The sequence below is a fragment of the Eublepharis macularius genome, chromosome 9 (genome assembly GCF_028583425.1).
Source record: "Eublepharis macularius isolate TG4126 chromosome 9, MPM_Emac_v1.0, whole genome shotgun sequence".
Classification (NCBI taxonomy): Eukaryota; Metazoa; Chordata; class Lepidosauria; order Squamata; family Eublepharidae; genus Eublepharis; species Eublepharis macularius.
The window spans coordinates 78195361-78211102 of NC_072798.1; the positions used below are offsets into that span (position 1 = coordinate 78195361).

At 46.1% G+C, this 15742-nt stretch overlaps 1 protein-coding gene across 3 annotated transcripts in view; it reads left to right on the forward strand.

Annotated features, from left to right (window-relative positions):
- The window catches only part of ST7 (suppression of tumorigenicity 7), a 130745-nt gene that overhangs the window by 86697 nt on the left and 28306 nt on the right, over positions 1-15742 (forward strand). For all 3 annotated transcript variants that reach the window (XM_054988288.1, XM_054988285.1, XM_054988286.1), the window contains exon 8: positions 5590-5687. In XM_054988288.1, coding sequence (XP_054844263.1) covers positions 5590-5687 — 98 coding nt within the window. The remainder of the gene's footprint in view (positions 1-5589; positions 5688-15742) is intronic.

The window sequence follows — 15742 nt, forward strand, 5'->3', positions numbered from 1 at the left end:
AAATTCCTGGAGATTTGTGGGGGTTGGAGCCTGGAGAGGGCAGGATTTGGGAAGGGGAGGGACCTCAGCAGGGTTTAATTCCTAACAATGAAATCCTAAGCAGAGTTACTCCCATCTAGGCCCATTGAAATCAATGAGCTTAGATTGGAGTAACTCTACTTAGGATTTCAGTGATAGAGGGCCAAGCTACACATGACGAATGACACTTGAACGGCAAGTGGATTGAGTGGAGGGCAAGTGAACAGGGAGAAATACACTTGCCATTCAAGTGTCATTCGTCATGTGTAGCTTGGCCCAGAGTTCCCCCTTCCAAGGCAGCCATTTTCTCCAAGGGAACTGATCTCTCTCACCTGGAGATCGGTTGTAATTCTGGGAGATCTCCAGCCACTACCTGAGGGATGGGAACCCTAATCCCACGTTAACTCAATACGCGCAACTATTTCTGAGATGACTTTTTCTTTCCAGATCCTTGTGGAATAACGATCTTGTGAAAGTGCTCCTATTAAAAAGATCTGACATTGCTGCACTATGAAGAATGGTTATTTTGTAGCTGTTGATTCTAAAATCTCATTAAAGCGTTCAGAAAGGGTTCTTTTGTTTGCGGGGGGGGGGGCGGTCAGACTGCCTGGAAATACCAGTCTGTGAAATGAATGCAAACAATTACTAATATGCTTGTAAAAGTATGTTGAGTTGACCCCACAGGGCTTGCTGATTCCTTATTACTGCAGGCCCAATGATTTCAGAATGCAAGTTAAATTGTATAAAAGAAGGAGGTTGTGTGAGCTGAAAGAGTTAAAGACAGAGTTGGAGTCAGTAGTACCCAGATGATGCAGGAAGTAGAGGGAAAAGTGCTACTAAGTGCGTAGTGAATAAGGTTTCCAGGCTTTGGTGGTTGAGACAAAAGATCTAGTAAGTGGATATTGGCACCTTTTACGTGTTATGAATCTATACCCAAGAAGTGATTTCAGGGCTGGAAAAGGCTTGAGGGCTTTCTTTAAATAGCACCTCTTCCCAATTGCTTTGTGTCTGTGCTAGCCAGAACATAAATGTGCATGACTGTCAGATACACAACCCTCCAGTTGCCATAATGTCAGAGCAATACTAAGTAGGTCTACTCAGAACCTTACTTAGCTCCATTCCATAGGGCTTACTCCAAGAAAAATGTTTTCAGGATTGCACAGGCACTTTATTTATTTATTTATATTTATTTTCTTTGTATTTCTAATCTGCCCTCCCCACGAAGGACTCAGGGCGGATTATTGAAGCAGTCTGGATTGTTTTATTAATTGAATTGGTCAATAGCCTTGTTGCTTGTCTGCCTGAGACTTTTGATGATCTGAGTTATCCGGTTAAATTGTAAGAAGCTAGGTAGACAGAAAACTTGATGATAGAGGACTTGGCAGGGCTTTTTTTCTGGGAAAAGAGGTGGTGGAACTCAGTGGGTTGTCCTTGGAGAAAATGGTCACATGGCCGGTGGCCCCGCCCCCTGATCTCCAGACAGAGGGGAGTTGAGATTGCCCTCCGCGCTGCTCGGCAGCACAGAGGGCAATCTAAACTCCCCTTTGTCTGGAGATCAGGACAGGGCCACCGGCCATGTGACCATTTTCAAGAGGTTCCGGAACTCCATTCCACCCTGTTCCTGCTGAAAAAAAGCCCTGGGACTTGGGATTTCTCTGAAGCAAATGGTTCCATTTTTTTTTTTTTTGCAAACAGCTCTCTGATGAAAAAAGTGGGAATGGCAGAGCAAATGTATTGATAAATTTGCCTGTCTTTTAATTATACAGAGGAGAGAAAAGAATTCAGCGTTCCAGTAGTTGCTGAGGACCTGATTTTTGTAATCAAGACCCCTTTAAAATTGTCTCAGATGGATCAGATCAGATTGTGGAATGAAAAGATATTTTTTTGGCTTGTAAGGATACATTTTAACTATTCTTTGAGTTGCTAGAAACTTTTAAAAACACCCCAAAGTGAAGTGTTTGATGATCTATAGAACAATACTGGAAGAATGTGGCTGATATTAAATACTGAGCAATTAGTCAGAAAAGAAATGATTATTTAATATGAAATTAAGATGAAGCAATCCCTTCTCTTGCTTTATTTATTTTCTCTTTACAAGTCATATGCTTTGATCAGTTCCTTAATCTATCTGAAAAGTAAAATAATGGCTTCAGGAGAAAAGACTGTGAATTCTGAATTTTCAGCATACATGTTGTTCATCTTCGTTCTTCTGTGCCTCCACACATGGGGACTGCGCAGGCGCTGGCCTGCGCCTGCGCAGTCCCCCTCCCATGTGTGTCAGCACAGAAGAACTCGATGAACATAAGTTACAGGTATGTTAACCCTGTTTTATAGAAGGAACTTAGAGTATGAGGACTGGATTCTTCAAATGTTCAGTGAGCACATAAGAGACATGAAGTTAATCTGGGGCAGGTGTATTGTCTTGATCCAGTGGTTTTATAAATGATTCACTTCATGCACATTTCCTATTTAGTCCAAGACTATATTTAAAACAAGGCATTTTACAATTACCACACGGACATGGTGCTCAGTTCTCAAGATTTTTTAAAAAAGAAACACATCTTTACTAAAGGATTCTATGTGATCATTTGTTATACCTGGAATTTGGTTCGATCTCTTTGCAGTGGAGTCAGTGATGAGGTTGCAAGCAAGTGAATAGTAATAATGAGAAAAGTTCTATGTGTACTTGGGTGTCATTCCCCCACCCAAGGTGGGCAATCCCCTGCTCCCCCCTCCCCCCACCCCCACTTACCTGGATGGTGGGGGGGCAGACTTCCCAGGGTGCCCCCCAGGAGGCGTAGCGCTGTGCCCACAGCAGCCCAATTCGTGCCCCACAGCGGGCCCGATTCAGGCCAAATCATACCCCACAGCCAATTCATCCCCCTGGTGAGCATGGGAGGCTGCCCTTTTACCCACGCAATGATGTCACTTCCTGGAAGTGATGTCATCATGCAAGCCTGGGAGTGCGCGCATGAACAGGGACATGAGAATGCAGCTAGGTAAGTGCCAGGCTCCTGATCTCTTGCCAGGGGAGTAGGGGACCTGGCAACCCTAATGTGTACATCTACAACATTGACCAAATCCCATGAAAATTTTGTTCGTTATGGCCCATAACTCCCTATTGTAGGTTCTTACTTTCAATTACAGACCCATCTTTTGGTAGGACTCAAATGTAGGCGGCACTCATTGTATCCCACAGCATGTGGCCTAGTAACTCCTTCCCATCCTAACCCATACATCACTGTTACCAGGCTTTTTCACAGGCTGTCGACAGACTGATGGTGAGGATGGAAAGAGACCATAACTTGCTACTGCTGGGCATGTCTCTTATTAAGTTTGTTTTTTGTTTGTTTTAAATAACCTGGAACCCAATATCCCTGACCTGGATGACCCAGGCTAGCCTGGTCTCAGAAGCTAAGCAGGCTTGGGCCTGGTTAGTATGTGGATGGGAAACCCCCAAGGAAGCGAAGGGTCGCTTTGCAGAGGCAGGCAGAGGCAAACCACCTCTTGCCTTGAAAACCCCAGCAGGGATTGCCATAAGTTGGTCGCAGCTTGATGATGCTTTACACACACAGTCCCCAGCAAGTCACATATTATCTGTATCACTGGGTGCTTTATTTCATGTTAGTCAATGAATTAACTTCTCTAGTCTGAGCCTATTTTCCCTGGAGTATTCTTGTATATTTTTAACATTTCCAAACAAAGTCTTTTCATGCAATCTTTGATTTTTGGTACAATAAATGTTCATATCTTTTGGGTGTTAAATCTAGCCACTAAACATGAAGAACTCAGAACTAGCAATTCACAAGTATGGGGGACTTCTTTTTCAAAGGACAATGTGCCACTAGTACTAGGCAAAAAACCATTATACAGCCAACAAAACATTGTCATTCTACTTGGAGTTATCTCAAGCATCTAGAATTGCTGGGACATAATATCTCTCTATATCACTACTGGAAGTACCAAAAACCAGAAATACCACTCGTGCTATTCTCTTATGACTTCCACTGTAGTGGAAGCTACTTGCAATTATTCCTCACTACAGAGATGCTAGGACTCCAGTGGTCTTGCCCATTTGCCTTCTCATCTCAAACCAAGAGCTTTGTGTAAGTTTCATTCTTCATAAGCGTGCACATCAAATTCAGCAGCCCTTTCTGTATCCTCTTTGAAGAGTTACAGATAGATACAGATATGATGTCAGGAGGTCCATCTTTCTAAAAACAAGCAGATAATGTTGTGGCTGATTTGGATCAAAGCTATGTCATGGCGTGTGTGTGTGGTTAACCCTTTCCTGTGTCATTTTACTGATCTCAGTTGCCTCTGACAGCTACTGTTTGATCTGTAAGGGTAAAATATATATGGTGTCTGTATGTTTTCCCCACGGGATAAATAACAGCTGGGTGTGTAACTATTGAGATTGGTAAAATAACCTTGCCAGAATTGATGGATTCCAATTAGAATTTGTAGGGAATCCATCCACACTTCTCCTTCTGTTAGGCTGGGGTGAAAGATACACAACCACACATGGCAAACATGGGCAAGACTGTTGAATTTCCGTTGTGCACTGACACCCTGTGCAGTCCCTGGAGGTCATATATCGGCACCACCACACAGGATCACGCATTTTCTATATCATACCACACCACAAATAGCTCACATTATTTACAATGCAATAAGCATATCCTGGAAGAATGATTTGACTTAACAATGTAACCATCCGATTAGAACTCAGTGTCAGAATGTAAGCAAAAAGCAGGGAGCAGATAATAGCTTTAAGTGGCCCAGCTTTATATAACTTGCGCAGAAAATTACTTTGCAAAGTGCTATCCTAAACATAGATCCAGAGGAGTTAGCCATGTTAGTCTGTGGTAGCAAAATAGTAAAGAGTCCACTAGCACTTTTAAGACTAACCAACTTTATTGCATCTGACGAAGAGAGCTGTGGTTCTCGAAAGCTTATGCTACAATAAAGATGGTTAGTCTTAAAGGTGCTACTGGACTCTTTACTATCCTAAACCGTTACACACTTCCAAATCCATTAGTCAATGGATTTAGAAGAATATAATTGAGTTTAGGATTGCAATGACAGTCACAATAGAACATTCAATCTGCATCCTTTGTAATTAATGAAATTGAAATGTTTGTGAAGCTTTGGGCATAGTAAATGCTTTTTGGATAAATTAAATGTGATGCATGTGGATCATGCATGTAGATCTATCAGAAACAATAGATTTCAGTGATGAGATCCACTAGTATCATTCTGGAGACGTGGGGCTAAAAAAACCCTTCTCTCACCTGTATAAATGTACGTCTTGACTAACCTAGTTAGCAACGGGTGGATTCTAGCTTCAGATCTTTGAAACTAACACCGGAAGTCAGTCTGGTTTTTTTATTATATTCTTTCTAATGTCTTTGATATTCAACACTAAGAGTTTTAAGGAAAGGGTGTATATAACTTTTTGGAGATATTAAATTGGGCCTTTTGTTCTGTCTATTTCTGCAAACACTCAACCTCTTAAAACCTTTCCCCCCTCCTTTCTCTCTCCTTCTCTTTCTCTCTCTCTCTCCCCAGGACGGGACACTAATGTATTAGTCTACATTAAAAGGAGGCTGGCTATGTGTGCAAGAAAGCTGGGGAGGACCAGGGAAGCTGTGAAAATGATGAGAGATGTGAGTTTGGATTTGTGTTAATCTTTGCCTACTGCTATGCCGAGTCAGAAGCATAGCAAAGATTAGAGAGCATTTTGCCTAGCAGATGGATGTGTAACTATGGTAATATCTCCACTGTTTCACCTAGTTTCTTCTACGGGTCTTTTCAGACCCCCCCCTCCCGCTCCATCTTTATTCATGGAGAAATTAAGAGAGGTCCTTGGGGTTCACTTCTCACATGCATGGAGGGGATGACATCTGAATTGGGATATCCCACTGTTATGCTGGGGTGAAAGATACACAACCACACAGTCTAGTGAGATGTTCTTCTCTTGAAGAAAGGAAACTGAAAATGCTAAAACTAATGCAATTATTTTATGATTTGGAAAGAAGTTGGACTACTATAAAACTTGTATAAGAATATAAAGTAAAGGATCCCAGTACTGTAAATAGCATATCATTCCTCACTGGGAGGTGGAAGGGGTTGTCCACAAGTCATGTCCAATTGACCCATCCTCTTCAATTAGCCTGCTGAGGCATTGGCCTCTTTTACTGAGCTTGTTGCCACTGCTTCTAGACCAGTCTCTGCTACCTTCAATTGGATCTGGCAATTAATTCTGTCTGCCATCTTCCTTACAATTTTAGGTAGGTAGCTGTGTTGGTCTACACAGTAGAACAGCAGGATTTGAGTCCAGTGGCACCTTAGAGACAAACAAGATTTTCAGAGTGTAAGCTTTTGAGAGTCAGAGCTCCCTTCTTCAGACAAGGGAAGGGAGCTCTGACACTCAAAAGCTTTCACTCTGAAAATCTTGCTGGTCTCTAACGTGCCACTGGACTCAAACCCTACTGTTCCTTACAATTATAACACAATGCATGATTGCATGTGGAATAACATGGGATTTTGGTGTCAGTGTGTAAAAAGGGAACGTGCTGGTCCCTTTTTGCCATTACTTTTAATTTTCTAGGTTGCTGCCATCATAAGGAAATGTTTCAGTTCTTGTAGAAAACTATTGGGTGTTAGACCAGCTTTGAGGCCTATTTGAATGCAACAGCATTCTCAAAGCCGTGATCTCTTCAGAGGGCCATTAATGGTGCAGGCTTGCTCATGTGGGGGATTCCTTTTTTTTTTTTAAAGGGAATTCCAGAGCAGCCAAACTGAGCCAGATCTGAATGGTGGAAAAGCCGAGTAAAGTCTTTGTCGGTTCATTTCTGTAAAACAAATGTTGATAACTATACGGGAAGATGGCTAACTAGGTGGATTCTATGTGACTGTCTGTTTTTGTCGGGGGTTGGGCGACCAGATGGAGGCTATGAGTCTGTTTGGAAGACTGAAGGGGGGAGGGGTTGGAAAAGGGCAGTTTTCCTCCCCCAGCAATAATAGACTCTATGGTACTGCATCCTACTAAGGAACCTCCCCTCCCCAAATCCTGTCCTCCTCAGGACCCACCTCTAAATCTCCAGGAACTTCCCAGCCCAGAGTTGGCAACCCTACATGCACCAACAATCCCACCTTTTATCTGCCCCTCATTTTCAGCTATCAATATATCAATGTGGGCCCATCTGTTGATACCTAAAGCCAGAGACTGCTTTAAGTATCCACAGGGCAGACAAGACAGATCTTTCAACAAACCTGAGAAAAGCCCCACAGTTGCAGAAAAAAATCTGAAATTTTACAAAGAATGCGTTGGAGGGAGGGCATTTAGAAAACCAAAAACCAATAGAAGCTGTACTTGTAGCTTTAAGATGGCCTCAGTGGCCATTGGTAGGCAATGACAACAGTATTTTTAGCCTTCCAGCACTGGTTTCTGTCAGTACAGGGGGGCAGGGCCCTTCCCAGGGCTGTTTTGGCCTTTGAGGGAAGTCTCAAGTGACCAGGCTTGGCAGCAACCACGGGGTGACTTGTTGCCACCTAACAGGCCTGGCTGCTTGCTACTGTTCAACAGCAGCCACCTCACAAAAAGACAGTGAGGTGTAATGGTTAGAGTGGCAGTGTGCAGGTCAGCCTGTGTGTGGGGAGGGCGATGGCAGCGCTTGGCTTGGCCCGTGGCAGCAGTGCCTGATTTGGCACACACAAGGCAAGAGAGGCGGCAGTGACAGCACCTGGCTTGGCCCACACAAGATGAGACAGGCCCACATGACTTGACTTGCAGAATTTTCTGCAAATCTGGGTCATTTTTGAAGTTTGCAGAAAAATCTGTCTTGTCCTTTCTTGGCTACGATCTCCAGATTTAAGTATCCCCAGATTTGGCTTGGTTGGAAATTAGATATATTGAGAAGCAGGGGACGTGGGTGGCTTCTTGCAAGGACGTGGGTGTCTTCTCATTTTCATCTCCCCCACTATTTCCTCTTTCCCTTTGCTGAAAGCCTGATAGCTTCTTCCTTTTTCCTACTTCCTTTTCTCCTTCCCACCCACCAGCCAGCCTAGTATTATCTGGCCCCTGTCTTCAGTTTTTCCTCTCCCTGGCAGCCTCTTCCTGGGGAAACTCTGCATGCAGGGGCGGCGCTAGGGTTTGCCACGCTCGCGGCTGGCTGGCCAAGCACCCCCCCCCCCCGCGCGCGCACAAGCACGCGCGCACCTGCCTGCGTGATGACGTCATGCGTGATGTCATCACGGGAGCGCACGCGCCACCGCCGGCCCAATCGCTGCGGCGGGCGGCCTCCGAGCTCTCCCGCTCGGTTGCCTCCGCCGCAGCAGATGCCTGCCCGTGGTGGCTGCGCCCGGCCGGGGGCTTGTGCTGGCGGTGGCGGCGCGGGGTGGGAGGAATCGGAGGCTTCTGCTTTGGGGGGTGCGCTCTTGCCCCCCGCGCCTTTTCCAGCGCTCCCTCCGGCACCCCGCGCCTGCGGCCACCGCCTACCTGGCCTCAATAGGCGCGCCGCCCCTGTCTGCATGGTGCCAGCCAGCAGGCCGAGCCCAGATGTGCAGTGGAGAACTTGTAAGGACCTGTGGGGGGGCACATCACTTTCGCCTGTATCCCTCTCCACACACTAGTTTTCCTCCTCCCAGCAACCCCTATATCCTCATGTTTGCATACTCCTTTTCTCCTTTCCACCGAACCATCCACAAACCTTTTCATCTGCCTTCATCTTTTCACATATTGATATTTATTTACTTCATTTATACCCACCTTTTTCACAATGGAAACCCAAAGTAATTTACAGCATTCTTCTCTTTTTCATTTTTTTCCTCATAACAACCCTGTGAGGTAGATGAGGCAGAGAATGTGTAATGGCCCAAGGTCACTCAGTGAGCTTCCACAGCAGAGTAGGAATTTGAACCTGGGTCTTCCAGATCCTAGTCTGAAGCTCAAACCACTACATTACTCTGGCTTTTGCGGGGTGGCTGCTGATAAAGTGTAGCACACACTGGCCTGGGTGAGTCCTGAAAGTCACGTTGTATCCCAGTAGTTGCTGTCAGGCCTGGCTGGTGTCATAACCCCCTCCGACCAGCACTCTGACCAGGCCAGTGACTCGGACCTGGAAGGCTCAGAGAAAAAGCCTGAGGACCCGCAGGGCCAGGACAGGCCTGGTGATGCAGAGGCACCAGCTGACCATGCGCCAGACATCATGCTGCTCCAGCTTGCAAGCAAGGCCCTGGCCGACAGTGCCTCAGCACCCCCCGAGACCTCCCCACCAGAACCTGCAAGCAAGTCTTTGCCATCTGCTTCAGAGACCACCACTAGGACTTGTCAGGCTGGACATGAACCATAGCAGCAAAGGACCGAAGTGGCAGAGAAGGCGAAGTGCAAAGCTGGCAGCATGCCATCTCCCTGCTGACTCAAGTCTGGACTGTGATGGCGATGCTTCCTTGCAGGACTATGGCCAGAGCAGAGCCTCCTGAGCCCCAACACCTGCTGGCAGATGCAGCTCAGCCAGGTCGCCCCTCAGCCTATTTAGCGTGAGGCTTGGCAGTGCTTCAAGGCTGGATCAACTGGTTCACTTTGTGCAAGTCCTGTGTTCCAGCTTCAAGCTCTGTTGCAAGCCAGCCAGGCAAGTAACCAACTCCCAAGGAAACCATCTGACCATGAACAGGACAGCCCTGATGAGTCCTCCTCACCCAAAGACCAAAACTGTCTTGGAAATGGTCCTGGTTCCTCCTCCCAGCTTTTACTGACAGAAAGCAAGACTGGAAGGCTGGGAATACTGTTGTGGTTATCTAGCAACGGCCATTGATGACATTCATTTCTTAAAGCTACAAGTGCTACTTCTATTCTATTGTGTGTGGGGGGTTTAAATCCCCCCCCTTTTAAAATTTCAAAATTTTCTGCAAGCCTGAGGCTTCTCTGTTTCTGGATTAAAGTATCCATTGGTGGGGCCATGTTGAGAATTAGACATTTTGATGCTATACTCTGTCCCCTCACCCCACTAGAAAGCAGGCAGGTTGTCTTTATAATGGACACAGCAATCAGTAATGCAGTAAAGAAGAGAGGCGTGTTACAGTGCTTGTATGAAAGTTTTTACCAGTGGAAATAAAAGCAGCACGGGAATGCTAATTTTGACTGGAAAATTGCACGAAAGGAAAGGGTGAAAGAGCCCCACAGCATTCTACCCCTTGCCATTCCACAGCTAACAGAATGGCAGAAGGCCTGGGTGGTGGCTGGCAGTGCCAGCCAGCTCTGTTATCATTTGATCACTGCATGCTTGGCACAGAAAGGAGATTATGTGCCTGTTATATAAGGTGCCTGGTAGCATTTCAATTTATCATCCGTGCCTGCTCTGCCATGCTAATCTGCTTTCTTGGATTGTGAAGTGCCTCCCTCTGCCTGCTGCTCCTATAGAATGGGGAATTCTTCCTCTTTCCTATCTGAAGTTTGGCAGGAAGGATCTGATGAGTGAAAGAAACTGCCTTAATGTTTCATCCCAAGAGGAAGAAAAAACTATGGTGGAATGAAATGCATTTCCCATTGAAACTAACAAAAATGTGATAAAAATTCATGAAAACAAATTACAATTTTTGAAACAAGCCTCTGTTGGAGTCATGCTTGCAGTTCACCCATCTTCTGCACATAAGTGTTCTTGGTGCGTTTCCCTTTCATGTGTGGAGATGGGATGTGTAAACATGTGGACCGAGCTCAGGTTTCCTGAAGCGACTGTCAAGGTATCACCCCTCCACCATGCAGAATTGTGCACATGGTTTCATGAAGAGCCATTATAGGACTGAACTGAGTGTCAGATCCTAACCTTCTTGCCTTCTCCCAAGTGCCTTTTCCTATTTCAGTCAGTCCCTATTGTGTCTCACTGTGTCCATCATGGCAGAGAGGCTGTAATGCAAGCTTTTTCAGTTCTAGTAGATTCTCAGCTTTAGTATCCAAGGAATTGTGTTCTAGGAGTCTTTGGGGCAGGCTGTGCATAACTGCATTCAACTGATCTCTCTCTTCTGTGTGGCTGTTCCTTAGGTGATAGATATTCCAAAGTGCTGTATCCTTGTTATGAGAAGAGAATTCCAGAGTTTTGGTGCCACAACTGAGAAGGCCCTCTCTTGGGTTGCCACCCACCTGATCTCAAAATACCAACTAGTCACTCTTGTTTCTAACAGTTGTATGTAAAAATCGTTGAAAGCTCTGAGTGCAGAACTCCATAGGGCTCATCTAGTTTGGCCCTGAATCACAGCATTACAAAGGCAGGAGTGCTGGTGGAAACGGTGTAAAGCATTGTGTGGTCCCAAAAAGACAACTGATGGTACCAGGCTATGTATCCAGATCAGGGTTAGTGCATAAGTTTGTGGACCAGTCAAAACTAGAGATGGGCACGAATAGAAAAAAACCCGAACATGATGTTCGTTGCCATCCACAAACAGGGACTCGCGAACACTTACGAGCATGACCTGTTCACGAACATATTCGTGGTTGGATGTTCATGGGGGCCAGCAGGCTCTCTCCTCCAGCCGACATCCAAGTTTGGTCAAGAACCCTACTGCACCACTCCCAGAAACCTGACCTGAGCAGGCACCAGGAAAGGTACCAATAATAAATAATAGCTTGGCCCAGAGCCTGGCAGCAGCCCTGGAACCTGAAGGGGTAGATCCGTATCTCACCACACACACAATGCACTCTATCAAAATGCCAACCACAGCTGTCTCTCTCCCTCTCCACTGTCTGCAAAGCCAGAGCTGGGAGCTCCCCTCCCCCCTGGTCTTTGCTCCCTTGTAACAAATTTGGAGCTCCACACTTGAAAGGAAGACCTGCCTATCAAGCTAAATTGGGCTTAGATTGGGGTTTCCAGGGCAACAGCAGGAATTCAGACAGAGTTCAGACAATCCCTGCCTAAGTTGCCAAGAGAATTGATTGCAGGTGCCAGACGAAGAGCAATAAACGAGGCTTGCAACGCCTACCTGTTCATTTAGAATGGGGCCTCACGAACAGCTTGTTCGCGAAGAGCAGATTGGGCTGTTTGTGGCTTTTTTTTGTTCATATTGCTGTTCGTGCCCATCTCTAGTCGAAACCTCTCTCACATGAATATCCAAACTCTGGCCACTCAGTTCTTACATACTTACACAAATACAGCCAAAGTAATGTCTGAACAAAGCCTGAAAAGTTGCCCCTCTCTTCTGTAGATGACTGGAAAAAATGGATCACTCACTCATATGCACCTTTATCTTTCAAAAGAGATCTCTAGGAAGCAAGATTGTGTCATTCTTACAGCAGTTTGCCAGTTGGATTAGATTTCGTCAAATTATTTTTGTTTCTTGCTAATACAACCCTAACGTTGTGAAAAGAGTTCAGTTTTGGAATGAGAAAGACAATCAGCTGCACTTCGCAGTGGGACACAACAGTACACAATTACCTCTGCCCAAATGCTCTTGGGTTGATTGTATTTGTTCTGAAAGCAAAATGAATGGCTACTTCCACAGCAGCAATCAAGTCTGACTTAATCATTCATAAAAGAAAGACTTTTTAAAAGGGAAACCTTTTCTGATGGTGTTGCTTTTGCCTTGCCTGTTTTTGCATTCTAAATGGTTCATCTCGTCGGTGCTGTCAGCTCTCTGCTCTGGCAGTGTTTTAAAGGGGTGGTGGATGAAGATTGGTGTTGAGAAGAAAGTGACCCAGATAAGAAAGAAGTTTGATTTGTTTCTGATTTGTTGCCACTCTTAATTTTGCTCGTTTTAAAAATATTAGGAGTCTAATAATTATTCATTTACATATTCCCTGGTAATCACTCTGATTTAAATTTTATTATTTTTATTGCTTGCAGCAAATTTGAAGCATTGGATTTTATTCCTTTACTTACATTGCATAGTTAAATGACAGAAATAGCTACACTAGTAGCATCCCCACCCCTTCCCATTTTTAACAGAAAAGAAGGCTTTAGAAGCCTTCTGCCGTGATCTCTGTGCTTGATGAGCTTGGGAACAAATGCTTAAATTGAGAGCAACTTCCCATATCATTCCTCGCACATAGAAGTAGGATGCCTGAACTGGGAGCTCCCATGTTCATATAAACATGGTCACTTTCTGATGCCCTTTCAACAAGAGCCCAGCGGTGGTGTCAATAGGGGAGACAAGTTCAAATCAGCATGTTGGGCTGGATCCAACACCTTATTCTCATGCTCCAATGCATACATACATTGTACATAATGCCTCAGCTGAGAGAGAATGGGGGAGCATCCTACGCCACGTTTACTCAAGCACAAGGACTTTCAGAGTATGACTTTTGCAGCCCCCTGCCCTTGTGCAACAGCTCCAAATGGTCCCCAGATGTCGTGGGTGGAAATCCACAGGTGTGGAAGTGCTGTGTTGGATCCACTCTAGTATCTTCAAAGACGTGTTCTCTGAATGGTGAACTGAACATGAGAATCTAGATCTGGTCTCATGGTGTGTAACATTTTTGGACAGGAAGGGTGCAACTTCCACAATATGGAGTCCTGTCACTGTGTACAATTACTCTGTTCATGCGCCTATTGAGTTCAGTGGGTTTAGACTGGAGCAGCTCTGCATAGGGCTGTGCTGTCAGTTTGGATGAGAGCTGCCCAGCCACTACCAAAGATGATTGGAACTCGTATCTGGGCCCTTTAATAAAAATGTTATTGGTCTACGTATTTTGAGGTTGTTACACTCAGAAACTGTTTACCAGCCACATGGCTGAGCAGAGAGTTGTCATCAGATTACTATTTGGAATGAAAAATCGTTGTAGAGCATGGAATTTTAGATTCCTTAAAATAATGTATGTAAGGCTCCATCCTGAGGTTACACATCATTCCGTTATCCTTTTTGGCTTTGTCTTTTATAGATTGTTGTTGTGGGACTGTGATTTCAAAGGAGAATCTGATGCAGGGTGTTTTAACTCTTCTCTCTTGCTCCTCAGTGCCTGAACGGGGGGTTCCCAAGTTCATATAAATAGTCACTTCCCAATTACATTTCCTGCTGAGGAAATAAAAGTGTGTAGATAGTTTCTTTCACAATTGGCCCTGAACTCAGAGGACAGTGTTTGCAAGTGTTTCTGAGCCTTGCCGCCCCTCATTTTAGAAATTTTAACATTTCTGAATATTAGTGAGTGACTTTATCTCGAGTGTCTGTGCCACTAACCCAGACAACATTTCTCAAAAAACACCTATTCAAAATAATAAGAGAACACAATTAAAATCTAAGCGTTCATACCCTTATCAGTAAAAATAGGAACATCAGAATGGCGTATCTGGGGAACTGCAGCCTAATTGCATCTGATATGGGTCGAATCCACATTCACCCATTACCCGCATGTTTATCGGATATCTTCCGTTTGCCTCCAATCCGTGATTTTTTCCTCTTCGTTCACATCCCTGCTTCCAATCCGCCTTTCTCACGTGTCCCTCCGGTCACACGGCCACTCGAAAACTGCTTTTTTGGGCGGGACCTTTTTTCCCCGCCCATTTTTTAAAAAATTTTTTGAGCTCACTTTTCCGTTATTTCGATCTTGTGTTATAAAGAAACATCATTGAAGATAATGATGCCTCTCTTTCCCCCACTGACAGCACTGATGGCTCTTCCGTTTCTTTTTTGGAAATTTTGAAGCATGTGGGAAGCTTTCGTGGGCATTTCCTATGCAGGACAGTTCAGTGCTTGAATTTTACTGAAGTTTCACAAAGCCAAGCTTTGAGCGGGTTCAGGCCGGTCAGTCGCTTTGGATGAAGAGGGGCCGTACAAAGGCTGGTTTGAAAGGTGCGGGTTGCATGTTTGTGCGAGTGGAGTGCGCCGAGACGCCGCCCAGCCCTCTGCTCCCCCTTCCCCCCTCTCCAAGACTGGAGCAGCAGCGCCTGCGGAGTCAAGCCAGCTTGGCGGCCAGAGGGCCGTTTACCCCAAGGGGGGAAGGCTGCGCCCCCTCCCCTCCCACGGACCACCGCGCTGATGGGCGACCTCGCAGGGGCAGGCACCCCTGCGCCCCGCGGGCCGGGCCTCTGCGTGGCGAGTGCCTGAGCCGGAGCGCCCGCAGTGGAGAGCGCGCCGCGCAGCGCATCCTCGCCCCCCGGCAGCGCGGCACTGGCTCACTGCAGAGAGAGGCTTGGAGGGACGCGGCTGTCTCCTCGGCCGGCATCCCCGGCCCGCCACCACCCACTTCCCTCGGCAGCAGTTTTTAAAATCCCTGTTCGTCTTCAGCCCCCCTCCGCGGACGTGCCAGCCCACGGGCCCAGCCGCCTTTGCTGTCCGTTCGGCTCAGCCGGGGATGCCTCGGCCAGTCCCTTCTCCGCTCTGAGCCGGGAGCCTCCAGCAGAGACTACGGCGATGTCGTTCTCGCGCTGAGGAGCGAAGAGGAGCCCTGCGCTTGCCGGTCTGTTGGCTGCGCCCCGGGCTTCGACTCGGTCTGCCGGGCACCTTCTTGACCCCGGCGGGAGGGGAGGCGAGCGATGAGCCTGCCGGCTTCCCAGCGCCTCCAGCCCCGCCGCTGGGGCGGCCCTCGGCAGCGACTGTTTATTTTGAATGATTGATTCACTGTAATTTCGATATTACAGTAATATAAAATAAAAAAATAAAAAACAGTTAAAAAGGAAGTTTCACGAGTCCGTTCTGAGGATGGATTCACCCCAAAATGATTTTTCAAACCAGATTTGATTCAGAAACAGCATAATCAATAAATCCAATGCTATGAAGTCAAAAATAGTCTTTTGCA